This window comes from Penicillium hispanicum, assembly GCF_028827665.1.
Source record: "Penicillium hispanicum strain IBT 35686 chromosome Unknown utg000003l_segment0_segment0, whole genome shotgun sequence".
In the NCBI taxonomy this organism is placed as follows: domain Eukaryota; kingdom Fungi; phylum Ascomycota; class Eurotiomycetes; order Eurotiales; family Aspergillaceae; genus Penicillium; species Penicillium hispanicum.
Window position 1 is genome coordinate 3,632,702 of NW_026623195.1, and position 25,404 is coordinate 3,658,105.

Here is a 25,404-nt window from a genome sequence, read left to right on the forward strand (position 1 = left end):
TCAGCCATCAGCAGCCAAATGTATAACTAGCGTCCACTAGTGTCGCATCATTCGGCTCACATCGGGATGCAGAAGGATCAGATTCCGCCTGGCGAGACTGGGTTGGTTGCGCTCCACTCTGGCCTTGTCCGAGAGTCGTCCAGAGATGGAAAAGTGGCCATCAGGATCCCTGCCTGATCCTGTCAGCTTGATCCTGTCAAGGCGCAGAACACGGCTGCGACTGGCATCGCCCGGTACAAGCCCGAGGCAAACAGAAGACCCTCGACGATCCTGATTCTCTGCGCGTCCATCCGCGCAACACACCATGTCGGATCCGCCGGTCTTGATCGTCGGTGCGGGTATCAGTGGCCTGGTGCTGGCTCAGCATCTGCAGCGTCTCGGCGTGCGCTTCCAGATCTTCGATCGCGACTCTGCACTCGATGCTCGCAGTGGCGGATGGGGTTTGACGCTGCACTGGGCATTGCCTGCTCTGCGTGAGCTTCTGCCAGAGCACCTGGTGAAGCGATTCCCCGAGACGTTTGTTAACAAAGATGCCGCAGCTCGTGGCGATGTCGGGCAGTTTCAATTTTTCAATTTGAAGTCCGGCGAAGCATTGTACACTGTCCCTGCTGCGGAGCGCATTCGTGTCAACCGCGGTCGATTGCGGGAGTTGTTGACGTCGGGCGTGGAGGTTCAGGTGAGTGAGTGGTGAAGCCGCGGGGTTTTTGTTTTTGGCTTTTTCATCTCGACACTTTGCCAGATCACATCGAATACTTACATCCATCCTGCGCCAGTGGGACAAAACGCTCGCGACGATTGATTCCACTGCCGAAACCATCACTGCGCATTTTGAGGATGGTTCTTCTTACACGGGGCGGTTACTAGTTGCCTGCGATGGCGCTCGATCGCGTACGCGCCAGATCTTGTATCCTGATGGCCATCAGATGCACCCATTGCCAGTGCAGCTGCTCGGCGCATCGACGCTGTATTCTGCACAGGAGATGGATGGTGCGCAGTCGATCGATCCGTTCATCTTTCAAGGATCACATCCCGACACCGATGTGTTTCTTTTCTTCAGTTGTAAGAGCTGATAGCGCGCTTGACATGTCGGTAGTCGTTGCTAACACCATCGCAGTCCTTGATACGCCCAGGAACTTTGAAGACAGCAGTACAGATAGGTACCACTGTCAGATCATCGTCTCCTGGGCCGATACCAAAGGGATCGCCGTTCCTACACTCGACGCTGACCGTATTGCGCTCATGAAAACACTAACGGCCAACTGGGCTGAGCCGTTCCGGTCTCTGGTCCACAAGCTACCGGATGACAGTGAGGCGCGCTCCATTCGGATTGAGGACTGGCTGTTTTCACCCGGTCAGCCGCATCCGCACCCCCGAGCGGTGCTGGTGGGAGACTCGGCTCATACAATGACCATGTGTACGTCACAGGCATATACGACGTGTCTTCCAACGACGCGTGAAGATTCTAACCAGGTCATAGTTCGAGGCGAAGGCGCTAACAATGCGATTGTCGATGTCTTGGATCTGATCCACCACGTCGATATGACAATTACTGAGTATGAGCCCAGAATCCCAATTCTCACTTGGGCCGTGATACTAATAATGCTCCTTGCTATGTTAGATCATTTGCAACCGACACATTGCCCCAGTCACTCTCTGCTTATGAACGTGATATCTTCGCGCGTGTCGAACCAAGCCTCCTCAGTTCACGGCAGGCGTGTCTGGATGCTCACGACTTTTCGAGGATCTTGGAGGGAAGCCCGTTGGTGGCGGCGCGAGTGCTTCAATCCCAAGCCGACCCATGATAGTTGGGATTGAAGCAACCTGGGATCTTGTCGACCAAATTCCCAAAATCCATCAGCCACTACACAAGACTACTATGAGTGGCTGCAACCTTGGCAGGAGAGAAGCACTAGTGTGATGCAAGTAGGGATTATATAAATTTCTCATGCATTAATCCAAATCATCAGTGTGGCTTGACTGAGTTTCATACTTCCAGGTTCCGGCGCCTGACACCCTTCCCTTTTATATACATACATTAATGTGCATGATCTATCCATGGATAGGTCAACAACCACTTGGGTCCCTTGCCATTCCCTTCCTGCAGTGCATCAAGCACCTTTACATGCCCTCGCAAACACAAGTAACAAATGCGTCGCACAGTTCCACCACCGAGCCACCTAAGGATGTCCAGGTCTTGTCTGCATCGACGGTTGCGCTCAGGCGTGGCTCCTCGGTGAAGGTACAGACAGTCGTCTGCTCAAAAGCAGTAAGCTGGGCGCTCGACGCGAAGACGAGACCGTGCTGCGCAACGGCGGTATGTCCCCAGAGCTCTTGAACGGGCCGCTTGACACCGTCCACGGGGAGGGTGACGTCGGCGTAGGCGCCAGATTCCTCGTTGGCGAGTTGGATGGTGGCAGTGATTTCCCGCCCGGCCTGGGGAGTGGGAGTGGGAGCCGCAAAGACGGAGGTGGAGAGGAAGGCCAAAGCCAGGGCGGCGGTGTTGGTGAAATGCATCTTGGATGGATAAATGCGACAGAGATGAGAGGCGAGTCTTTGGTTGTTTGCGGTGCGACTAGGAAGGCCAGATAGAGTCGGTGATCGGATGAGGAGCTCTTTGCTTGATACCCAGTCTCTGCACCGGGATACAAGGGGCTTGATATAGCTATCAATCACACCTGCTTGTAGATCAATGCATTCTCCTCACATTTGATGTTGACATGCAGACATCTTTGTTGACCGTCTTCGTCGAATCCGGGGATGAAGTTCTACTTTCCGCATCCGGCAAGTCTGTATAGTTGAATCCAGGAAGCTGGAGGTATGTGGGAACATGGCAGACAAGACTCGCGCTACAAGAAGGCATAACTACATTTGACATGCGATCTACTGAACAGAGTGGTTGGTTTAATATTCCAACGAGCTTAAGTTTGCCGTGTATATCGACCCGGCGTTGAACCCGTCGGCATCGCATAGAGCCAACATCAGCTTGAAACAAGCAGTCACTTTCATATCTCCGCAGAGTTGGAATATATGCAAACGCACGTTTGTTACAGTTCAGCCAGTGTCACTGCCAGCAATGTATGGGTTCGGAAATGGAAATGGAATTTGAATCTGTCGAGACCGGGCGAAAGCTGCCCCGACGCAGGCCATGATTCCAACCCCCAACGAAATGAATCAAAAGCCTCATCCCATTGAAAGGTGCGTGTCAGTCTGGGGCTGGGGAATGTTATTTCAATGAACCGACGAACCGAGAAATGGAATGTGACAGTAGGAATCCAGACAACCCAACCTTAGAAGGCTGAGACGCCGATCGATTTCTGCATTCCATCGGACTCATCTGTCTTATCCATGAGACGATAGACCTGGGGATATCTTCAACATCGCCGGTCTACCTCGGTTGCATGGTGCAGGACGACGTGATGGGCGATTCAGCACGTCCGACAAACCCCCTAGAACTGGGGCGAGATAGAAAAAGGATAGGTTCGTAATTGTGGACTCTGTCGTGACGAAGGATCGTCCTCACTTCATGAACTAGTGATTCTGCCAGATCAACCGCGCGACGGCAGACCGAAGTCAATAGTAGACGCACCACCAGTTCCTTCATGATCGTCCAGATCCCATCTGCAGTGTAGACGCATCATCATATCAGCTGTAAACACTGGAAGCTGGCGGCCAAGCTCATCATGACACCTGTCGCCTACCATGCAGGATGTGCGATGCAGCGACTCGCGATAGAAGAATCCGATCCTCAGGGGTAAGGCTGCCACCGAACTATCATCATCACGTCGAGCGAAATCGCGGTGGACGAGCGAATCGACATGCATCTGGCCTGGGAGGCCGGTCGACGCTTCCATCTGAAATCGATCCGGCGATATCTGCTGAGGGCCGACTTCTGGGCGTCGCATCTGGTCTGCGCAGGCCTGTGTTGTGTTGTCAGCGCGAAAAACGCGTCACCCACGACGCGCAACCATGCACCGGCGAGCTGTACCGATGCGCGCTGGGATTTCTCTACTCCTACATCGCCTTGATTCACTTTGAAAGCGATCTCACCATTGCGCATGGTCATCGCCTGCTCCCAACAAGCGTCCGATGGCCCCAGCGGCAACAACTCGTGCAGCAGTTGCTGGCAAATGGCGCTGGCATTCCCCCGAAGAATTCGCGGTACTTGTTCAGCGAGCTGAGGCTATCGCAACTCAACCAAGTCTACGCCTTCCGGTATGGCATAGTGCTGCGAGGATATCAGTTCACCTACCATACAGCGAGCTCTTTCGCGATTACCTCACCCTTCTGACGGGGGTCACCATTTACGTCGCGTTGGTCTTGGCCGCGATGCAGGTTGGCCTGGCCACGACGTGTTTGAGCGAGAGTATATCCTTTCAGAATGCCTCCTCCGGTTGCACCGTCTTTGCGATTCTCGGCACGCTCGTGGCAGCGTGCTGGAAACGTCTGAAATGAATGCCACGGCATTATCCCTTGATGACGGCTTTACATTCCGGTCCTGCATTGCTGATCAGGTTGGCTCTGGCCATGCCGATCCATGCACACGGCAGGACTGCAGACATGAAGCACTCCACCCGCGAGAGAGATGATAGGGTCGTGCCTCTCGCTCGCGCAAGGAGCCGAGGAGCGCATTGGACCAAGCTTCTTCCGCATAGTTGATTCGCATGATTATGAATAGAACCTGGAGTGGCCGGTTTCTCTCTTCCCCCCTCTCCTCCATCAACATGCCCGCGGACAGCAACCTCTTCTCACGCTCCCGACATTAGTTCCGATTGGTCAGATTGCCAAATCAGTAGTCGATGAAATATTTCCTGCGATGGCGTACTATTGTCATCTGTATTCTGACCGGTCAACGCGTAAACAAGGCCTCAAAAGTCTCGGGATTCTGATTGATGTGTATGTAGTCCCTCCCCACGATGTGCCTGTCTTTCACAATATCGTCTCCAGTGTCGGCGGGCCGGCATGAAACCTTTATCTCTGACACGTCAGAACAGGCTGCGCCCTGAGGGAAGGGGTGTCGCTAGTCAAGCCACCGAGGTATAGATTGCAATAACCGTTATCTGGACAGGTTTCGCAAGAAGGGTGCATTCCGTGGCGGATGAATCACATCATTCTGGCATCTGCACAATTTAGGTTCCCGTCCGCCAGACCTGTTAGGAATTGCTTTTGTGGGGGGTATATTCATCATTCTCCCATTCTGTGCTCCTAAGCCGAAGACCAGCAACCCCGACAAGCATCACCTTCAAACCGATACCGGTCGAACTCTTGGAATGAGCCGCTAGCTTTGAATCTGCTTCCTCGCCTGTCGCGGGAACAGGATGCTTCATCCAATTCTTGACATCAGCAACGTCAACGTGGTCCTGACATTCTCAGGTAAGACTCCGGCTTGGCTCTCGTCAATCAGATCATCTAACCGCATTTCAGGCCTATATCTCTTGGTGTTTGGATTCATATCGACCAAACTCAAACAAAGGTGGTACCTTGGAGAAGCATGTGAGTTGCGCTGTGTGTATAGGTCGAGGTGGGCTGTTAACTCGATGTTTAGTGCCATCGTTGGTGGTGGGCATTTTGCTCGGACCAGTCAGCGCCAACTTGATCAATGTAAGCCGATGGGCGCAAGATGATGACCCTGGGGAAATTGCCTATGTACGATGACCAGCTAACTCCTCCATTCCGAGTTTCGCTGACTTGTTCAGGGACTGACCCGTCTGGTCACTGGCCTTCAAATGGTCAAAGTGGGCTATGAGCTCCCCAAAAGATACCTGCGACAGCGACTGGTCGAACTGACCATCTGCCTGCTTCCTCTGATGACGATTCAGTGGCTGGCCACCTCGTCCTGTATTCTCTTGATGATTCCCCATCTTTCATACGTGTGTTTGACAGTCACCATGCTCGAAATGCCCGACGGCTAACCAGGGTCGACACAGTTGACGGCATTGATCATCGGCTCCTGCGTCATCTGCATCGATCCAGTCCTCTCACAGGCAATCGCAAAAGGCCCCTTTGCGGACAAGTACGTCCGAAGGCACCTCCGAGAATTTATTTCGGCCGAGGCAGGGGGGAACGATGGGTTCGGATTCCCGTTTCTCTTGCTCTCCATCTCCCTTCTGCGCTATGCGGACGCACCCGGGTCAAACGCTGGTCCAACAAAGCGTGATTGGATTGGAGAGACAGACACCGGGCGGTTCGGCGGGGATGTTGGTCGGGCACTGGCACATTGGATTGTGGAAGGGGTTCTTTACATGATCGTGCTGGGCTCTGGGTACGGATTGCTGGTGGGCTTTCTCGGCCGACGGGGTATTAATCTTGCATCAAGAAGGTCAGCAATATTTGGGATGAGACTGTTTGGTAGACAATTACTCACCGGCCAGGCAGAAGATGGATTGATAGGGAGAGTTTCTTCTTGTTCCCGATTGCCATTGGGGTATGTATCCCGAACTATATCCCCACGAGGCCAAGCTAACATTCCCTTCTCGTCAAGCTGTTTATCGTGGGAACCTGCGGTTGCTTTGGATCGGACGAGACGCTAGCATGTTTCATCGCGGGATGCGCTCTGAATTGGGACGGTCTGTACCACGCCGAAGCTGAAGCGCGGCACGATTCATTCAACTCGACCATCGAGACGGTACTCAACTTTGGGACGTTTCTGTTTATTGGCGCCACGATGCCTTGGAGCCAGCTCCATCTGCCGCATGCGACCGGCATAACGGTTGCACGTCTCATCACATTGGGTATTTTGATTCTTCTCTTTCGTCGCATTCCCGCAGTCATGCTGGGCTATCGCTTCATGCCCAAGGTGTGCAGTAACTGGAAAGAGGCGATTTTCATGGGATACTTTGGGCCCATCGGTCAGTTCCCTTTCTCTGCGGGCTAATAACTGTGGATTTCTAATATATAGCAGGTGTCGGTGCGATCTCCTATGTTGAATATGCGCGCCGACTGCTCCCAGAGCCGGGCAAAAGTGATGACGAGATCAACCACTTGACTGCGAGCATGATTCCCGGTAAGAAGGCCTCGCCCGTATATACCCGTGACTCGGACATATACTGATCCATGAGTCCTGTGTGTAGTGGTGTACTGGCTGGTTTTCTTCTCCGTCGTGGTTCACGGACTGTCTATTCCGCTCTTGAGCTGCATCTACAAGTGGCTGCGAATACCTGTCATCCGGGATCACCCCGTAGAGATCTTGCTGCTATCGGAGAATGAGCCGGTGCCCAACAACAGCGTGGTGGATCGTCGTGCGCATTCCGTCGTCGTCAACAACCGGTTCTCCCGCATCTCTGACCAGGGTGAGCATTTGTGTCGCGATCACCATGCACAGCCAGACACCGACACGATTAGCCTCCGATCCAATGGGCAGAATCAATATGTGGAGTCGCTCGAGCGTGTATCCACCAAAGGGAGCTCCCGGGAAGTTGAGCAGGTTTCTGCTAGGGACGTGGTTTAGTCTTCCGCGTAGCATGCACAGTCGTCGGAGACGTTGATCGGAGCCATTCTCCAGGTATCAGTGCGGACTGGGTGACAATACCTGCGACTTGACTTCACGATTGATCCAGCGTGGGCTTTCTATCACGAATGGGAGGTTGACACCTTTGGTTGATCCGCTCTCACATACTGTCGCGTGCCGTGCGCGAGAGTTGCCAATCGCCGAAGCTCTGCTTGGTTCTTCGCCCGATCGTAATCGGAGAGATCTTATGCAGCGGTGACATTGCAGTGCCCGAGGCCGTCAATAATTCGCATGGCCTCATGAATGAAGATCTCGGCCGTGACAAACAAATCGAGTGAAGCCGCATGTGCCAAGTTGTTCGCAAGTGCAACTTGAGGAACGCGTGGTTGGATAGTGGGAAGAAACCCAATGAAATTAACCAAGAGAGCACGTTAATTCGTACGTGGCGAATCCTGTTGACCGGTACTTTCTGCTCGCTCTGATCTTGAATCATGCCAACATCATTCCTTCCGCAGTTCGAATCTGAACGCCCTCAGCTTGCGCGGTGGCCTGGACCAATTGAATTTTAGCTTATGTGTAGACAAGCACCCAGGGCACCGAGATCTACCATGATACCAACGATGTCACTACCCTGCGCGAGGACTTGGCCGCGTTCAGGCTGACAAGCTGAGCCGGCGTGCTCTCACAAAGCTTCAGCGAGAGGAGGCTACACATAGCTCTACCATCGACATATCCTGTCGCAGCCAGAAGGTTGATGCTGTGAGATCGGAAGATGCACTACCAAAGACGTGCGAATTGTGCAACTCGAAACGCTGCGTTGGCAGCCCCCCCCCCCCCCAATGAGAGCATCAACAATATCGGTGTGGTACACTTTCACGCGCTGCCTATGGTATCTGGTATTTAGATACCAAACCCTTGGTTCTGAGCCTATCGCCCTTTGGCCTGGTTGTCCGGCAATATCAGTTGCACCACGGGTTGGTCCTGGCAGTCAAGAAGCTGCGAAGAAAAGATGAGTGATGCGTCGTTTGTTATGGCTCTGGAAAACTACGTACTAGGTCTTTGAATCACAAATTTTGCCATCACACTTGATTTATTCAAGTTGCAGTCTGTCATCATCCTTCCTGTGCAGCAACATGCCAACGACCTGCCAGGGATGGTAAGGTACTTGGGTAATGGATTAGTTAGAAAGCGAGAGACTCACGGGTATATATTTTCATGGCTAGTTCTTCCGCCAATTCATGCGAATTGCATGATACCCTAGTAAAACTGTCCAGGTAAACCGACCACTCAAATGTGATTTGGGTCTTGACGCTGTCGATTGGTGGAGACTATTCCTCCAGCGTCTACGAATCAGAGATTCCAAGACGGCCGAATCGACCCCGGCCACAAAACAGCCCTGACGTGGAGTTTCATACTGAGCTAGCAAGCATTTTGAATGCTGACTTTCTCCGCGATTCCCCCACACGCTGGACTTGGCACAATGCGGGGAGAATGCATGACCCTCATGATGATGCGAGCGTGAGATGACCGGAAACACCTCAGCGATGGTCCCTGTTGATCGACATCTATGATCAGAAAGCAGCTGTGACTCCGTGCAATCCTACAGGCGGAGAAATGCGACATTCTCCGCGCCAGTCCCTGCTGATCAGCGCTGCTCGGCCTTCATGTTGTCCGGGGAAATCACGAAGCCAGTCAACTATTTCAAGTAGAGTGGACAGGCCCAGGATCAGCATCGGCGGAGTTCAGTCCAGATTTCAGTCCAGATTTCAGTTTCACAGCGGCCGCTGAAGACCGATTCTGGTGTGTGAGTGACTGTCCTCTTCGACGGGTACGTGTTGATTGTGGTCATTAGTCCTCACCATGAAATTCCTGTGGGGAACGCTCGTCATGAGCGCAGTGAGTGCTTTTGCGACAGATCACCTCATCCCAGGCGCGCAGATCATCTCTGCCCAGGACAAGGCTGCCCTCAAGAGCGTTGGGGCTGATCACGGGAAATACCCGGATCGCCAGACGGTCATCATCCGCCCGTCGAAGAATGACGATGACGATATCGCGGCCGATTTCCTCTGGGGGATAAAGCAGGCTAATCATGGTGGACGGCTGTTGCTAGAGAAAGGGAAAACATATGTGATTGGCAAGAAGCTGGATCTTGGTTTTCTAAATGACATCGAGGTCCAGTTGGAGGGTGAAATCAAGGTAAAAGAAAGAGGAATGTCCCGGTCGACGTCGCAGCCTGACACTCCCGTGACTAGTTCACCAACAACATCACCTATTGGCAAGCCAACAACTTCTACTACACCTTCCAGAAGTCTATTACATTCTGGGTCTGGGGTGGCCAGGATATCAAGATCTTCGGAGACGGCACACTCAATGGCAACGGACAGAAATGGTACAATGAGTTCGCTGGAAGCCAGATCTTGGTATGAGAAGACCACCGAGCCCAAGGGATTACACTCTTCCCAGGCTCACATTGCTCCTAGAATCCCGATAACACCTTCTACCGTCCCATCCTGTTCCTCACCGACAACGCAACTCGAGTTAGAGTGGAGGGCATCACCCAGTTGAACTCGCCGTGCTGGACGAATTTCTTCGTGCGCACCGACGACATTTCCTTTGACAATGTGTATATTCATGCCTACTCAACCAACTCCTCGGTATGGATGTTGTTCCCCGAGTCCATTCTACGCTGGTACTCACGATCATGACAAGGCTGGCGCCGCCAACACGGATGGCTTCGACTCGTACAACGTGAACGGACTGAGCGTGACCAACACTCGAATTGACAATGGAGACGACTGCTTCTCCCCTAAGCCCAACACGAGTAACATATTTGTACAGAATTTGTGGTGTAATAACTCGCACGGCGTGAGTATGGGCAGCATTGGCCAATACGCCGGAGTCCAGGACATCATTGAGAACGCGTATATTGAGAATGTGACGCTGTTGAATGGTCAGGTAAGTCCTACCGTGAATGACCCGATAATATCAATGCGGATCGTGGTTAAGACGGGCATAGAATGGAGCACGTCTGAAAGCGTGGGCCGGCCAGGATGTGGGTTACGGGCGAATCAACAACATCACCTACCGCAACATCCGCATCGAAAACACAGACAATCCGGTGGTGCTGGACCAGTGCTATTTTGACGTCAATGCGACCGAGTGTGCCCAATATCCCTCGCAGGTCAATGTCACCAATATCGTGTTCGATAACATATATGGCACCTCGTCTGGGAAGGAGGACCGCGTGGTGGTCGATCTGACCTGCTCACCCAACGCGGTGTGCTCTGACATTCATCTGTCCCGCATTAACTTGACCAGTCCAGCCGGTAGTCCGCCTGAGATAATCTGTGATGGCATTGATGGAGATATTGGGGTAGCATGCAACTCGACGACTTCGACCTAAAGCTACCGACGACAAGAGGCGAGGAATCCTTGTGGATCCGAACATTAGACGGAAGATAGGCGATCCATTGCTACTAAGTATGCTGCACTTTGGCAACCCCGTAGGGTAATTGATAAGCCCTAGCACAAACATGGTCGGGTGCTGGAACGAGACTCGATAGGTGTTAGCATTCTAATCAACTCTGAGGTCTTCTTAATCTGCTCATGATCTTAAACAATGAGTATTCAGCTTACTTCGACCGCATCTCCAAGGGTCTGCATAATTCCCTCTTCCACAATCTTGGTTGATTGCATCCCACTAGGGCCATCTGAAGCGATCCGGTCGCCGCCCCAGAGATATCTCAACGGTCGCCTCGGTGAATCTCAGTCGCATAGAGCCTAGTCGATCTCCACGCCGGCCCAACGGAGCTTTGACCGCTGGAGCAGGAGGATGATGATAATGATGTTGCAGTGAGTCAAAACCGTGGAGAGCTAAGACCGCCACCAAAAGTGAGAAAGGGGGGGGGGGGAGCATTTCGCGACGACGTCGGTGGAAGGGAAGCTCTTTGCCTTTGCGAAGGCGCGTTGATGGCGTTTTTGGGGCACATATGAGGCATGCTGGGCTAGACTCCACTTGGAGTCCCCAGAAACCCCGGATTCTGAGAACGTGAGAAAGCCGGGGATTGTTCTGGAGCATCTCGAGTGATTCAATTGGCGCCGACAGGTCTGGCTGCTCCCCACACCCCACGATCCCCACAGTGCAGGGCAGAAGTCATATCCGGCACACATGCGCTGTGGCCAATGACCTGACTAGGATGAGCTCCCCCCGGGCATTCGCGACCCCCACGCCATCTGGTTCTGGGTCTCGCCGTGATCATCGTGCCGGAATGGTCGAGAAGTCCGGGGGTGGAGACGCCCCTAGATATAGTGCAGACGCTCGTTCCAGTTGACGTGTGGAGACGGAGAAAGAGAAATGTGGAGGACGGAAAGCAGCTAGGCGCAGGGACCTGGCATGTCTTATAAGAACCCCATGCCCGCGTCTAGTCACGTCTCGCTAACGCCGGCCCAGAACATCTGCCCTAGTTTACTTCACTCTCGTGACGCCGCTTTCTCCGACAGCACCATGGAGAAAAGCGATGACCACCCCCAGCATGTGGAGGGTGCCGTCGCTAGCCCTGGCGTGGTGGAGTCCGGCAAGCAGGAGGCCTTCTACGTCGAGGACCGAGTGGCTCATCTCTCTGACGAGCATCGCGAGTACCTGCTGGCGCGCCATGGCACACTTGATCTCGATCCCCTCCCGGATATGAACGACGCAGACCCATACAATTGGCCGAAATGGAGAGTGAGCAACTACCAATTCACGGGAGAAACAAAGGAGACAGACCTAACAGAATGGGCCGTCGGATAGAAAACCCTCAACTTGTCCCTGGTCGTCTTCCACGCCATGATCGGTCTCTTCACGGCCGCCTCCATCCAGTCGGCCTTTGTCAACATCTCCACCGACTTGGGCGTGAGCATGCAACGCACGAGCTATCTGGTATCGCTGTTCATCGCCGTACTCGGTGGTGCGCCCTTGTTCTGGCGCCCGCTTTCTAATCGATTCGGTCGTCGCCCAATCTTCCTGATCTCGTTGATTAGCGCGATGATCGGAAACATTGGCTGTGCGGCGAGCCACTCTTACGGCACCATGGGTTTATGCCGTGCCATCACGGCCTTCTTTATCAGTCCCGCGGCGGCCATCGGGAGTGCCGTCGTGGCGGAGATGTTCTTCAAGAAGGACCGGGCGCGGTGTATGGGATACTGGACATTGATGGTCACCCTGGGTGTCCCAGTGGCACCCTTCCTCTTCGGATTTCTGGCCCTGCGCATCTCCTACCGGTGGATCTACTGGGTCCTGGCTATTGTCAGTCATATTTCTATTTTTGACATTTTAATTCCGCTTGCTCCTTTTCAATTCCGCACCATGGTTACACTAACCGTGGATACGCTCAGGTCAACGGCGTGCAATTTCTCGTGTATCTGTTTCTGGGGTCCGAGTCCCTGTATATCCGTCAAGAGGGTACTCCGCAACAAGTCACCAGCGTTGCGCAGAGCCTCTTCAAGTTCCGCCGCATCGACTCGACGCCGCTGCGCCTCTGGGAGTTTGTGCAGCCGCTAACATATCTCACCAAGCCTTGCGTGCTCCTACCCACCTGCGCCTATGCGATGATATTCCTATGGGGCAGCATCATGCTTACCATTGAAATCCCCCAGGTCTTTCCGGAGCAGTTTGGCTTCAACACCCAGCAGGTCGGTCTGCAGTTCCTGGGGCTCATCATTGGCTCCGTCCTGGGCGAGCAGATTGGCGGTCTGATCTCTGATCGATGGATGCTCCTGCGTTATAAGAGCACCGGGCGAGCCCCGGCGCCTGAGTACCGCTTGTGGCTCAGCTACATTGGCCATGCACTGACAATTTGCGGTGTTGCTGTGTTTGCAGTTCAGCTGGGCAAGGCCAGCGACAAGTGGAATGTTACTCCCATCGTCGGGGCGGCCATCGCCGCTGGCGGGAACCAGATCGTCACGACGATCAATATCACCTATGCGGTTGACTGCTATCGGGCAGATGCCGCCAGTGTGGGTGTTTTCATAACTTTTGTGCGTCAGATCTGGGGTTTCATTGGTCCCTTCTGGTATGGTGATGTCCCCTTGCTATGACTGATAGTCTGCCATCGATACTCACCCGTGCTTAGGTTCCCACAGATGTTCGCAAACTTGGGCTGGGCTGGCGGTGCTGGCACAGCAATTGGCCTGATCTTGGTTGTCAGCGTCATCCCGACTATCGCAGTGCAGTGGCGTGGTTCCAAGTGGCGCTGAGCGCAGCCGTGTGCCATATGATATTTGAGCCCTGCTGCATTATTTTCCCAATGAAATGGTTTCCTGTAACTGCCTGAATAGCAGCAGAGGTTGGACTTGCCGAGTTCGATCATCCTCGTACCCTTAGGCTCAGTCTTGAGGTCTCCGGGCTGGGAATCAACTATAAGTCTAAACTGGGAGGCATCAGATATTTAAGATAGTACCACCATGGGCATACACTCGGTCAACAGGGGCGCAAGAATATTTCCATTAACGCCCGAAGGAGATCAATCATGACATTAGTTCATTATATACCATAGATCCCGTTTACCACTCATCCACCCGGCGCATCCGCAGATGCATCCCCTCAACTGGCTTCGTCGTCACGGCACCGGCAATATGGATCTCCTGCTTTGGATCCTGCATCTCGAACGCATATCTTCCGACTACCCCGGCCACCGCGCAGCGTAGCTCCGCGCGCGCAAAGTCCTTCCCAATACACGATCGCTGGCCGTGCAGGAACGTGATCTGCGCAAAATTGGTCGAGGCGCCACCGTTATTGTTGGGTACCGGGTTGCCACTCTTGTCTGTGTCCATCCAGCGCTCAGGCACGAATTCTTCGCCATGGTCGCCCCAGAATAACGGGCTGCGGTTGATTGCGTACGGGCACAAGATGACCCGGGTGCCCTTGGGGACGCGTTTGCCTGCCACCACCGTGCCGCGGATGGATTCACGGATCGTGACCGGGACTGTCGGGTACAAGCGCAGCACCTCCTGGCAGACTCCGTTGAGGAGGGGCAGGGACTCCAGCTCGTTGAAGGTGACGGGGCTATTGCCTGTGGGGATTTTCTCGCGGATCTCCGCGCGGAGGCGTTCTTGTATTTCCGGGTGCAGGGTGAGCAGATAGCAGGCCCAGGTGAGGGCACTCGCAGTGGTTTCATGCTGTACCCTGTTAGTGGATTTCAAACGGCAGAACGAGGCCGAGAGAGCACTTACACCAGCCGCAAGGAACGTCAGCATCTGATCGACCAGCTCCGTGTCGGAAAAGTCTCCACCCAGCATCATGGTGCCGAGAATGTCCGCCTCGAGGTCCTGGGCGGAGGTCTTGGACTTGGCCAGGATTTCTCGCTTCTCACGGACAATGTCATCACACAGATTTCGGAGGAATCCTGTTTCACTAGCGACCACATCGTTCAAGCGCCAGGGCACTCGTTGCGCAATCCACTGGGGTAGTGTGAAGTTCATCGCCAGAAAGGCCATTTTCTCGGTGGTTGGCTCTAGGATATGGAGGAAGCTCTCCGCCACCTTGTTGTCAGTGTTCTGCAGCGAGCGGAAATCACGGCCCATGGCCGCCGGGCCGATGATATCCAGTGTGAGGCGACTAGCAACACGGTCAGGATGGAGAGCTCACGATCCCCGGATCACCGCGATCGCCGTGGAAGTTGTCGCGTACCTTGCCCACACGCCTAGTTCCAGCTTGCCCACCCCGGCGGCTGAGTTGGTGCCCTCCATCGGATTCCGCTTCAGCTCCTTCTCCATCTCGTCAAGGAACTGGTTTGTCTTGTCCCACATCAGCGAGTACATTGCACGGATGTTCTTGATATTGAAGGCCGGAGTCAGAGCCTTGCGCTGCTTCTTGTGGGCCGCACCCTCTGATAGGATCAGTCCAAAGCCCAGGATCCGAGCCAGAAAGTCCCGGGCCCGCCAGGGCTTCTCAAAGTCATAGGTGTTGGTACTCATGACGTCCAGGAGAGCTTGGTGGTTGGTGGGCAGAAGGTAGCTCTGGCCGATCATGTCACGCAGGTGGATGAGGCCGTCGTTGGGGATGGTCTTCATCCAGTACAGCGGCATGCGGCCACGCGGCGAATCAAAGATAATCTTCGTATGATTCATGAGGCCCTAACCATACGCGTCAGCAGACATTCATTTTTTTCCCGTCGAAACCCTTTGGAGGTATACTGGGACTGTGGGCAGATGTCGCAGCGGACTCAGGAAGAATGGCCACATGAGGAGACTCCAGCAGGCCAGCACCGAAAGATTTACTCCGAAGGCCCCTAGAACGACCGCCCAAAAGCTCTCATCACCGAATACGGTGCGATGAAACAGATAAGCTTCAATCAGGGTGAAGCCCGTTAGGGCCGGTAAACCGCCGCCCATTGCCATGGGATTCCGACAGGCACCACAGTGGTTTCTCAATCGAAGAGTCTCGTCCGGGCCAAGCGACGTGTGTTTGATGAGATGTGCAATCCCAGGAAAAACCGTCAGTAACCTTAAGACGGGCCCTAACTGTGGTTGACCCATCCCCACCGACTATATAACTAGCGGGCATTCGGCATGAGGGGAACGAGCCCACCGGTTAGGGAAAGATCGACCTCGACGTTGTCATAGGTTGGCCCATGGCGGGTTCATTGATAAGAACAATGTTGTCGCCTCAAGTGTAGGCAGGAGCAACAATGCCACGGTTGTCAATTTGCTGGGGGATCAGATGCGCCGGAGCAGCTTGTGAAAGGATCGACACGCGGGGGGATGAGATCATAGCTTCAAGAAGCGAGTTGGTAACCTAGTTAGTTAACCTGAGGAAATCCAAGTAACTGGAGTATCGTCTCTTGGTGTCCAAAGTTCCATCCGAGCCCCATCGAGAAGCGCGATCGGATGTTCGTATAGCATGTAGTTGGAAGTATCCCGCAGGGTAAAATGCCGTGCCATGGTACTTCTGGGTACTTACCAGTACTTCGAACAGCCCTAACCGAGCGTCAAGCACGGCGTGCATGTGAAGATCGTCGCGCAACTCCAGACTGGATGGGCCAATCAGCAGACCCGACCAAAGAGGTAAGAACTCTCCGACCTGCTCGCTCCGATTAGAAATCCCCCTAGAGTTTTCATGTCAGGCTATTCTGACCTGCAGGCCGGACTGACTCCGCAGCGGAGTCGTTCGCAGAGCATTCCCATTCGGTGCAGTCAGTGTTGAACGGCCTCATTTATGAAAGTCAACCTTACCATCCCATGCATACGTCCCAGTCCAGTGCCAACGGTGGTACCTCGGTTGTGGATGGTGTTTCCCCCTGCGCCGAGTCGTTGATGGAGCTTCTCTGGAGTATACTCGGCAGACTTCTCCAGACGGGGTTGCAAATCGCATCGCATAAAAAGTCCCCGGCCGTCGCCTTAGTATGATTCTCCCTCCATCACCATCATATTATTATCGACAATCATGACTGCGTACCTCGATCTTATTCAACACTATCTGCAGAGCGCGCTCGCGCGACTGCCCGCGCCCGTACAGCATCTGCTGCACAATCCGCTCACTCAAAAGGCCTTTGGTGTGGTGGTCGCTCTGGGAGTTGTGCAGTCACTCAACCGGTCTCTATCGCAATGGTCCAACAACAATTGGCGCGGGACGGGACGCTGGGTGCCTTCGTGCGAGCTCGTTCTCTTAACAGGGGGATGCAGTGGCATTGGAAAGCAGGTCATGGAAGATCTGGCCCGCACCGGCGTTCGGGTGATCATTCTGGATATCGTCGAACCCACGTTCCAGCTGCCCGCCAATGTCTCCTTCTACCGGGTCGATATTACATCGGCACAGAGCGTCGCCGAGGTGGCCATCACCATCCGCAGGGACCATGGTGATCCCACGGTGCTCGTCAACAATGCCGGCGTGGGCCACGACGGGACAATTCTGGATGAGCCTGAATCGAAGATCCGCCAGACCTTCGAGGTCAACACCATCTCGCACTTCTGGATGGTGAAGGAGTTCCTGCCAGCCATGATTCGTGCCAACCACGGCCATGTCATCACCATTGCCAGCATGGCGAGCTTTGTAGCTCTGGGGGAGATGGCCGACTACTGTTGCTCCAAGGCGAGTGCACTGGCCTTCCACGAGACGCTGCGGCAGGAGTTGCGGTCCTGGTACAATGCGCCTAATGTGCGCACGAGGTGAGTCAAATCTGTCGGCCGGATTCGAGCACCACAACGGCGACTAAGCGTGGATAGCGTTGTCCACCCCATGTGGGTCCGGACGCCCATGATTAAGATGCTCACCGACCACGAATCCCATTTCCGCCAGCCCATCCTGACGGTGCAGACGGTGGCAGATGCCATCTGTAACCAGATTCTCACCCAGAGCAGTGGCCAGGTGATGATTCCAGCTCACTTGTCGACCGCCAGCCTGGTGCGAGCCTTGCCAACCTGGATGCAGGAGGGAGTACGCTCCATTGCTTCGGGCTCGTTGCGCAAGATGCGTGGGGTGCAGCAGAAGGAGGGCAATTGAAAGCTGGAGGAGTTTGATCCCAATTTGTGATGATATGAAATGCAATTTGATCCTAGTGTCGTATATCCTGTCTCCTGCAATTGAATTGTAATTCCCCCCAACCGGTGTGCACGAAATCCATGTAGTGAGAGGCCTGCATGTTGGGAGGCCACACGCCCGGCTGGTACGACTTGGCGGTTGTAACACTTGTAGATCAGACTCCCAAGGGCCCAATGGAGCCCCCTTCGGTACGTTGTTCATATATATTCCGGAAGCGACGGTGTGATTTGAAGCAGACAAGACATGTCAAGCAAGTTTGGAATTCTCTCCACATCAAAAGCCTATGTACACCCCCCGAAAAGAATCGCCCATCCCCATTCTCCAGGCTAGAGTCTATTATTGGGCCAGCTCGGTCAACCACGACTGGACCTTCTTACCCTGCGCGGTCTGGGTGTGGTCGCCCAGGTACAGATTGTATATGGGCGCGACATGGCATTCGCGGTCTCCAACGAATAGTTCCACATTGCCAAAGCCCGCCTGGAACTTCTGCGCAAATTCCTTGATGACGGGCAACATAATCTCATTGCCACCGCCCGTGATGAGCACCGAGCGGATGGGGAAGCTCTCGTACCAGTCCGTCGGCGCATGGAACAGATCGGTATAGTTGTCGCGCTGGGCGTGGCCCAGGTAGGCCGATGACCAGGGTCCCGCGACGGCCTGGGTGACTAGGTCGCCGCCGTCATAGATCTCCTGGCCGGGGAACTCGGTATCCAACAGCGTCCAGGGCGAGATCATCGTAGCACCCCCGAGCTTGCCGCCCAGCTTCACGGGCTCGATCTGCGGGTGCGGGTGCGCCAGATGCGACAGAACGCCGCCCATCAGATTGCCGCCGGCCGAGTCACCACCCAGGAAGACGGTCGCGGGGTCGCGGTTGGGCTGCGCCAGTATGTACCGCACGGCGGCGACCGCCTGTTTCAGCTGGGTCGGGTAGGTCGCCTGCGGCGCGAGGGTGTATGTGAGACCGAAGACGGCGACGCTCTTGCCGGAGCGCTGGAGGTCGTGGACGAGCCGACCATAGAATTTGAAGTAGCCGATGTTGGCTGGGAGAGTGAATCCGCCACCTGCTCACACCCCACGGCTCACCGTTAGTTCAAATCTCGTTCAACGGGAGACTGTTGGGTGGTGAGTCTGTCGCGCGGACTTACCGTGGAACCAGACCAGCACATTCGTTGCATTGCGATCCCCGATCCAGTGGCCGAGGGCGCCGTGGCCCAGTTCCACGGTCTCGGGCAGCGCGCCGCTTTTCTTCGCGTAGCGCTCATAGATCTTGTTGGACGGGGGCACCGCATACTGAATCTGGAGAGGCGACAGGCGCGCTGTGATCTTGCGAAAGACCGCGTATCCGACGTGCAGGAACAAGGTTTTGGCCTGGCGTTCGGTGCGCCACAGGCCGGTCAAGAGCGCATAGAAGATGGTGAGGACGATCGAGCCCAGCGCGGGGAGAAAGTCCAGCTTCTCCTGGAGCGTCAATTTCACGCGACTCAATGACATAGTGACACGGGCATCGCTCGACCGAGTCTTGCGACCATCGCGCGTCTGATCTTATCCTTCTCTATTGGCGCGGGGGAAGGCAGTCGGATCGCATGTGTGCAGCGGGTTCGACCTCGGATGGTAGACAAGGCGTCGATCGGTTCGCAAAGCTATCTCGTTATGGTAGGGATCGGAGGGGATCCATTATTGTTCAGGGCTTTTCTGTTGGGGCCGAGGTGCCTTGCTTTTTGCTTTCGGGTCTAGCGAGGTGGAGATCCTCGGCTGCAGAAGGTGTGAAGATGGACGATGGTGGGGAAGGGGAAGGGGAAGGGGAAGATGAAGATGAAGTTGGAAGGAGAGAGGAGGAGTTCCACGGCATGGATTGTGGCATCGCGATCAGCGTCACCACAACAATGGAGAGATCTAGTTCCATCTACTGTGCAATCCGTCGATGCGGTAGAATGCACACCAACACTTGTCTGGTATCTGTTATCTTCCTCGACATGCTTTTTCCCGGAAGGTAATGAGATCTCTTACAATGCCGTCTGCGCGGTCTTTTTGCGCCAACCAAACCTATCCAGTCCACCACACCACCGCCGATCTCCAACCGCAGAAACCGAGGCATGTGAACTGCTTTTAAAGACGGCCATCCGCCCATCGACGGCGAGTCTCTGGTGAAAACCGCCACTGGCCCTTTCTGTCCCCAACCTCACCATGAACGACCACGCCAATGTGCAGTCGGACTGCTGCTTCGACGTGATCATCGTCGGCGCCGGCATCTCTGGCATCAATGCCGCCTATCGCATCCAAGAACAGCTGCCCGGCTTCAGCTATGCCATTCTCGAAGCCCGGTCTGACCTGGGCGGCACCTGGGACCTATTTCGCTATCCTGGCATCCGCTCCGACTCGGATCTGTTCACCTTCGGCTTCGCCTTCAACCCGTGGAAGCGCAACAATCCCATCGCCGAGGGCTCCGCCATCAAATCGTACATCGGCGAGACCGCGGAAAAGTTTGGCATCGACCAGCACATTCTGTACCGCCATCGCTTGAACTCGGCCGACTGGTCCAGCGAGAACCACACCTGGTCGCTGGCCGTCGACCGCAACGGCGAGGCCAAGACGTATACTGCACGCTTCGTGATCTTCGGCACGGGCTACTACAACTACCAGAAACCACTGCAGGCCGTGATCCCGGGGCTGAATGCCTTCCAGGGCCAGATCATCCACCCGCAGTTCTGGCCAAAGGATCTCGATTACAAGGACAAGAAGGTCGTGATCATCGGCAGCGGGGCGACTGCGGTGACTCTCCTACCTAACCTAGCCGAGCAGGCGGCGCGGGTGACGATGGTGCAGCGCAGTCCCTCCTACATCCTGTCGCTCCCCAACCGTACCGCCAGTCACTGGCTATCATACCTGCTGCCCTCGGCCGCCTACCAGAAACTACAGCGTGTGCTGTGGATCCTGTCCGCGCGCATCTTCTTCCTGTTCTGCCAGCGGTTCCCCTCGGTGGCACGCTGGGTCCTGAAGCGCAGGGCCAATCCACAGCTGCCCGACCATATCCCCCACGATCCGCATTTCAACCCGCGCTATAACCCTTGGGATCAGCGGCTTTGCGTTTGTCCCGATGGTGACTTTTACAGTAGTCTCCGACGCGGCAAGGCTGACGTGAAGACCGACACGATCAAGACCGTCACCAAGAAGGGATTGACGCTGAGCTCGGGCGAGACCCTCGACGCAGACATCATCATCACCGCCACGGGTCTGCAACTGCAGATGGCCGGTGGCGCGGTGCTATCGGTGGACGGCCAACAGATCGACGTCAGTTCCAAGTACTTGTGGAATGGGATGATGCTGCAGGACCTACCAAACGCCTCATTCGTGATTGGGTACACAAACGCCTCCTGGACGCTCGGCGCCGACGCAACCGCAACCTTTATCACCCGCCTGCTCCAGACCCTCGAGTCGCGGAAGCTGATTGCCGCCACGCCGCGGTTGAAGGCGCAGGATGCACCGGCGCTGCAGCCACGCCCACTGACGCGCCTCAACTCGACTTACCTCACGGCCGCCTCGAGGTACTTGCCCAAGGCCGGGGATCGTGGGCCCTGGCAGCCACGCGACCACTACACCAAAGATATGCGCTTTGCGCTGAAGGGGAATATTGACGAGGGATTGGAGTTTGTGCAAGGCCCCAGCCTGCGTCTACGTCCCAAGCAGACGTGAGCGCGAGCAACCCAGGTCCCAATTGTTCCCAACTATGACGCCGTGATGATACCTCCCAGTTTTGCGTGACAGCTCTTCTTTTACGTGTATTTCCAACTCTGTGTGTGTGTGTGTGTGTGTGTGTGTGTGTGTGTTTGTTACGACGTCTCTTTGTGTTTGGCATTCATGAGAGGAGATGAAATCAATTAGTCAGGGCCGATCAGGGCTCGCCGGCCTATAGTTGTTCGAAACTAGGCTTTCCCGATCTCCAGACGTCCGCATTAGTTACGCACGCCGAGATGATGTCACTCAACGCCGTCGAGATGTCATGGTCGCCCTTGATTCTACCAACCGGCGAATTGTACAAATAGACGGCAACCGGGTGGTCCAAAAGGAGTAATTCTTTCTAGGAATTCTACTAAATGCCGACTTTAATCAGTACAATGGCGCCCAAAGACAAGTACACAGACCCCCAGCTTCGGAATGAAGTCAAGCAAGAAATCCACGGTAGCGATAAGGGAGGAAAGCCGGGCCAATGGTCGGCGCGAAAGGTAGGTCTTTGAGGTGCGATGGAACCTATTGGACAAGCCTACTCACGCCACTAGGCACAAATGATGGCCTCCGAGTACAAGAGGCGCGGTGGCAGCTACAACACCTCCAAAGAAGAGGGCCAGAACCAGTCGCAGAAGCATCTTGAGCAGTGGACGAACGAAGAGTGGCAGACCAAGGAAGGGTCTGGCACCGCGCGCCAGGACGATGGGACTCGCAAGCGATATCTGCCGAAGGAGGCGTGGAAGCAGATGAGCGACGAGGAAAAGGCGGACACCGACAAGAAGAAAACTGAGGAATCAATGAAGGGGAAGCAGTTTGTTGAAAACACGCCCAAGGCAAAGGAAGCCCGGAAGAAGGCAAGTCGGGATACGGCGGAGTCACAGAGCGACGGCGCGAGGGATGATGTAGAGGATGACAAGCAGAAAGAACACGACGGACATCGACCTCAAACCAGAAATCAAACTCGATCGTCCCGTCGAGATCAGGACGATACAAAGGGGGCAGTTAGAGAACAATCAGAGGCTGGTCAGACAGATGATCAGGGGAATGGCTTCGCGGGCACGAAGCGCAGTGCAAAGCAGTAGAATATGTCCAACAAGAAGCAAAGGGAGGAAGACCGCGATGATGATAATGATGAAAAGTATCAAGAAGGTGAGGAGGGAGACTATGAAGACGGAACTGATGACCTAGATGGAGGAGGGAGAAAGAGAATAATCATATCTATCTTGCCGTGATATCCGACATGGTGCCATGTTCAAGGTACACGCAGCCGGCTGTATGCTTTATTGTGTTAATCGACGTTGGAAAGACGCCGAAGCGAGCGATTCATATCCAAACACATGTCCCTCCCTCTTTCTCCGTTGATCCTTAGCTTGCTCTCCTTACTTGGCTTCTTCGTCAGTCTTCTCTCGACCCTCGTAACGGCTGGATGGCAGCATGTTGAGTTCATCCTCCTCCCGGTCCAGCTTGTAGTTGGTCAACCAGAACCCAGCACATCCCACGAAGGCCAGAATTGCAGTTACGCCATAGTTCCATTCGAGGAGAGGGTCCGCGGACAGACCAACGAGAGCCTGGCCGATAGCAGATGAAATGGCATTCATGAATAGTGCCACCGCTTGTACAAGAGATCTCATGTTGCGAGGCGCCTTGGTGAATGCGTACTCTAGCGACGTGATCGAGGCGAAAATCTCCGAAATACCACCCAGAATATAAGGCAAAGCCTGCACCCACACCGAAATGTCGGTGTGCTTCCCTTCAGCCTCGAGGCAGTAGTTGGCATTCTTACCGCAGGGCCCCTTCTGGTAGATGTAGTGCTGGGTCACGGTCGCCGCAATCATCGAGCAGCCTGCTACGAAGAAGCCCGCCGTAATGCGCTTGAGGGGCGTGAAGTTGAAGCCCATTCGACGGATAGCTGGGTATACGATCCGGTCCATGATAGGAATGAATATTATGAGAGCGAGAGGATTGAGGTTGTTGATGACATCGTTTGGCACACCTCCCAAGTGCATGGTGGCCGCTTGGGATGTAAGGTTGTTCAGCATCTGATTGTATGCAAGCCCTGGATTTTCGTCAGCAATGGCAACGCATTCATGGTAAGGGCAAATGACTGACAGTACAGAGGGTACCAGAGGAAAACTTTGCAAGCCTTGAGTCCACGTCGAACTTCGTCAACCCATTCGTCGTCGAACGTCATCCATTGTGGTTTCTCAGCCCCCAGATGGCTGGGCTTAACATGATCCCAGAAATCATTCGCATTGGCACTTCTCTGAAAGCTGTATATACTTAGTCAATAACGTCACACCTCAAGTTCTGTTGCACTGACAGTCGTATGGGATTGAAAGACCAACGGCCCTTCATGGCTAGACCCCAGAGACGGAAAGCCTGGCTATAGACCGAGCCAGTAGGAGGAACCAAGTAATACTTGTTCCGGCAGAGGAATAGCACGGTCGGGCAAAGACAGAACATAATAGTTGGGAGAAGATATGAGAGCCAAAATCCTACGTATCTCTCAGCATAGACCATGCTGATCTGGCCAACCAAGGAGCCAACGTTGATCATCAGATAGAAGTAGAGATAGATGCGAGCCACCGTTGCAGCGGGATCAACAATCACGCGCTCTCTATTTTTCAAGACCTGGATGTATGGGCGCTCTTCGCGGTATTGCTCCGCAATGAGGGGGGAAATGTTGGATCTGAAGTCAAGGTCAGTGTTTTTTCCCCGCTGCGTTTTCTCAAATATACATTCCGGATTACCTACTTGAAGCCGCCTGTGCCGATGCCCATGATTATCAGGCCTATTGAGAAGCAGGCAATGGAGCCCCCGGGACTCGAGATCACACTTGGGATTGCAGATATAATCAGGATAGTATGGCCAACAAGAGCCACGGCGATCGAGGCGAAAATGGTACGGAATCGACCCCAGTACTGGTCTGCAACGAAGGCGCCAGCCAATGGCATGATGTACGACCAGAATTGGTTGACTTTGTTATCAGTATTTTGGCAGCCGTTGATTCTGGGATAACTTACACAGGGTCAAGCCAGTCGATGCTCGCTGTCCCATACCCAAGGCTCCGGGCACATCATTATTAAAGTCGGCGCCCGCTGCGAGAGCACCCGTGGTAGAGTGGGCAGGAAGAGGTCGCTGGAGGAAGTTCACGACTTGGAACGCAAAGTCAGCTTGGTCTAGATGAACACAATCCCGATTCCCACGTACAGACCGCGGTAGTGCCATAGTAAGAGAAGCGCTCGCAGAGTTCCACAAAAGCGACAGTGAAGATTGTCCATGGCAATTTCCCTGCGACGCGACGCAAGGTTCGCAGATCTTCATCGTTGGGGTAGATCTTTTGTAGCGATTCATCCTCCCCGTCATGGCTACTGTTTGGGAGCTGCTCCACCGGCGCGGGCTCAATCCTCGCTGAATTCAGACTTCCTGCCGGTTGGTGATCGGGATGCTTCTCGATCACATCGACATCATGCGAGAAAGCCTTGGACTTGGCGGCCTCGGCCACGTCGACCGGGTCAGACACGTTCATAGTGAGAGCCAATTCAGAAGAGAGACCCAAAGAGACGGCGAGATAAGATTCAGGGAGACAGAGACAGTCAGAAGATGAGATGAGAAGCGGGGGGAGAGAGAAGAGACGAGAAGCGGCTTTATGACAGGGCCAAATCACCCGATTAGGCAGGTCTCTCACTCCTCAATTCTCCCTCCTTCCAAGTTTTGATTC

At 54.4% G+C, this 25,404-nt stretch overlaps 12 protein-coding genes across 12 annotated transcripts; 8 read left to right on the forward strand and 4 right to left on the reverse strand.

Annotated features, from left to right (window-relative positions):
* Positions 1 to 304: 304 nt before the first annotated feature.
* N7459_003752 (FAD-dependent oxidoreductase) lies at positions 305 to 1,802 on the forward strand (the record flags this gene model as incomplete). Its single annotated transcript, XM_056942936.1, has 5 exons — positions 305 to 676; positions 774 to 1,059; positions 1,115 to 1,414; positions 1,478 to 1,553; positions 1,619 to 1,802. 5 exons carry the CDS (start codon positions 305 to 307, stop codon positions 1,800 to 1,802), a joined length of 1,218 nt encoding a protein of 405 aa, XP_056802819.1.
* Positions 1,803 to 2,118: 316 nt separating this feature from the next.
* Positions 2,119 to 2,514, reverse strand: N7459_003753 (uncharacterized protein; the record flags this gene model as incomplete). Its single annotated transcript, XM_056942937.1, has 1 exon — positions 2,119 to 2,514. One exon carries the CDS (start codon positions 2,512 to 2,514, stop codon positions 2,119 to 2,121), a length of 396 nt encoding a protein of 131 aa, XP_056802820.1.
* A 1,192-nt stretch (positions 2,515 to 3,706) lies between these two features.
* Positions 3,707 to 4,452, forward strand: N7459_003754 (uncharacterized protein; the record flags this gene model as incomplete). Its single annotated transcript, XM_056942938.1, has 2 exons — positions 3,707 to 4,212; positions 4,257 to 4,452. 2 exons carry the CDS (start codon positions 3,707 to 3,709, stop codon positions 4,450 to 4,452), a joined length of 702 nt encoding a protein of 233 aa, XP_056802821.1.
* An 863-nt stretch (positions 4,453 to 5,315) lies between these two features.
* On the forward strand, positions 5,316 to 7,444 carry N7459_003755 (putative plasma membrane antiporter; the record flags this gene model as incomplete). The annotated part of the gene is made up of 8 exons (XM_056942939.1): positions 5,316 to 5,370; positions 5,543 to 5,643; positions 5,694 to 5,867; positions 5,925 to 6,316; positions 6,373 to 6,421; positions 6,479 to 6,845; positions 6,899 to 7,000; positions 7,068 to 7,444. The coding sequence occupies 8 exons, from the start codon at positions 5,316 to 5,318 to the stop codon at positions 7,442 to 7,444; spliced, it is 1,617 nt and encodes a 538-aa protein (XP_056802822.1).
* Positions 7,445 to 9,304: 1,860 nt separating this feature from the next.
* Positions 9,305 to 10,847, forward strand: pgxB (uncharacterized protein; the record flags this gene model as incomplete). The annotated part of the gene is made up of 5 exons (XM_056942940.1): positions 9,305 to 9,640; positions 9,697 to 9,864; positions 9,925 to 10,098; positions 10,154 to 10,399; positions 10,461 to 10,847. The coding sequence occupies 5 exons, from the start codon at positions 9,305 to 9,307 to the stop codon at positions 10,845 to 10,847; spliced, it is 1,311 nt and encodes a 436-aa protein (XP_056802823.1).
* A 1,101-nt stretch (positions 10,848 to 11,948) lies between these two features.
* Positions 11,949 to 13,678, forward strand: N7459_003757 (uncharacterized protein; the record flags this gene model as incomplete). Its single annotated transcript, XM_056942941.1, has 4 exons — positions 11,949 to 12,167; positions 12,234 to 12,728; positions 12,818 to 13,494; positions 13,555 to 13,678. The coding sequence occupies 4 exons, from the start codon at positions 11,949 to 11,951 to the stop codon at positions 13,676 to 13,678; spliced, it is 1,515 nt and encodes a 504-aa protein (XP_056802824.1).
* A 306-nt stretch (positions 13,679 to 13,984) lies between these two features.
* On the reverse strand, positions 13,985 to 15,820 carry N7459_003758 (cytochrome P450; the record flags this gene model as incomplete). The annotated part of the gene is made up of 4 exons (XM_056942942.1): positions 13,985 to 14,599; positions 14,654 to 15,038; positions 15,111 to 15,556; positions 15,617 to 15,820. 4 exons carry the CDS (start codon positions 15,818 to 15,820, stop codon positions 13,985 to 13,987), a joined length of 1,650 nt encoding a protein of 549 aa, XP_056802825.1.
* Positions 15,821 to 16,865: 1,045 nt separating this feature from the next.
* N7459_003759 (SDR family oxidoreductase) lies at positions 16,866 to 17,921 on the forward strand (the record flags this gene model as incomplete). The annotated part of the gene is made up of 2 exons (XM_056942943.1): positions 16,866 to 17,587; positions 17,645 to 17,921. The coding sequence occupies 2 exons, from the start codon at positions 16,866 to 16,868 to the stop codon at positions 17,919 to 17,921; spliced, it is 999 nt and encodes a 332-aa protein (XP_056802826.1).
* A 375-nt stretch (positions 17,922 to 18,296) lies between these two features.
* On the reverse strand, positions 18,297 to 19,451 carry N7459_003760 (lipase/thioesterase family protein; the record flags this gene model as incomplete). Its single annotated transcript, XM_056942944.1, has 2 exons — positions 18,297 to 19,021; positions 19,106 to 19,451. 2 exons carry the CDS (start codon positions 19,449 to 19,451, stop codon positions 18,297 to 18,299), a joined length of 1,071 nt encoding a protein of 356 aa, XP_056802827.1.
* Positions 19,452 to 20,144: 693 nt separating this feature from the next.
* On the forward strand, positions 20,145 to 21,650 carry N7459_003761 (flavin-containing monooxygenase; the record flags this gene model as incomplete). The annotated part of the gene is made up of 1 exon (XM_056942945.1): positions 20,145 to 21,650. The coding sequence occupies one exon, from the start codon at positions 20,145 to 20,147 to the stop codon at positions 21,648 to 21,650; it is 1,506 nt and encodes a 501-aa protein (XP_056802828.1).
* Positions 21,651 to 22,072: 422 nt separating this feature from the next.
* Positions 22,073 to 22,765, forward strand: N7459_003762 (uncharacterized protein; the record flags this gene model as incomplete). The annotated part of the gene is made up of 2 exons (XM_056942946.1): positions 22,073 to 22,180; positions 22,235 to 22,765. The coding sequence occupies 2 exons, from the start codon at positions 22,073 to 22,075 to the stop codon at positions 22,763 to 22,765; spliced, it is 639 nt and encodes a 212-aa protein (XP_056802829.1).
* Positions 22,766 to 23,062: 297 nt separating this feature from the next.
* On the reverse strand, positions 23,063 to 25,212 carry N7459_003763 (uncharacterized protein; the record flags this gene model as incomplete). Its single annotated transcript, XM_056942947.1, has 6 exons — positions 23,063 to 23,739; positions 23,793 to 23,953; positions 24,004 to 24,372; positions 24,438 to 24,660; positions 24,707 to 24,838; positions 24,894 to 25,212. The coding sequence occupies 6 exons, from the start codon at positions 25,210 to 25,212 to the stop codon at positions 23,063 to 23,065; spliced, it is 1,881 nt and encodes a 626-aa protein (XP_056802830.1).
* Positions 25,213 to 25,404: the final 192 nt, after the last annotated feature.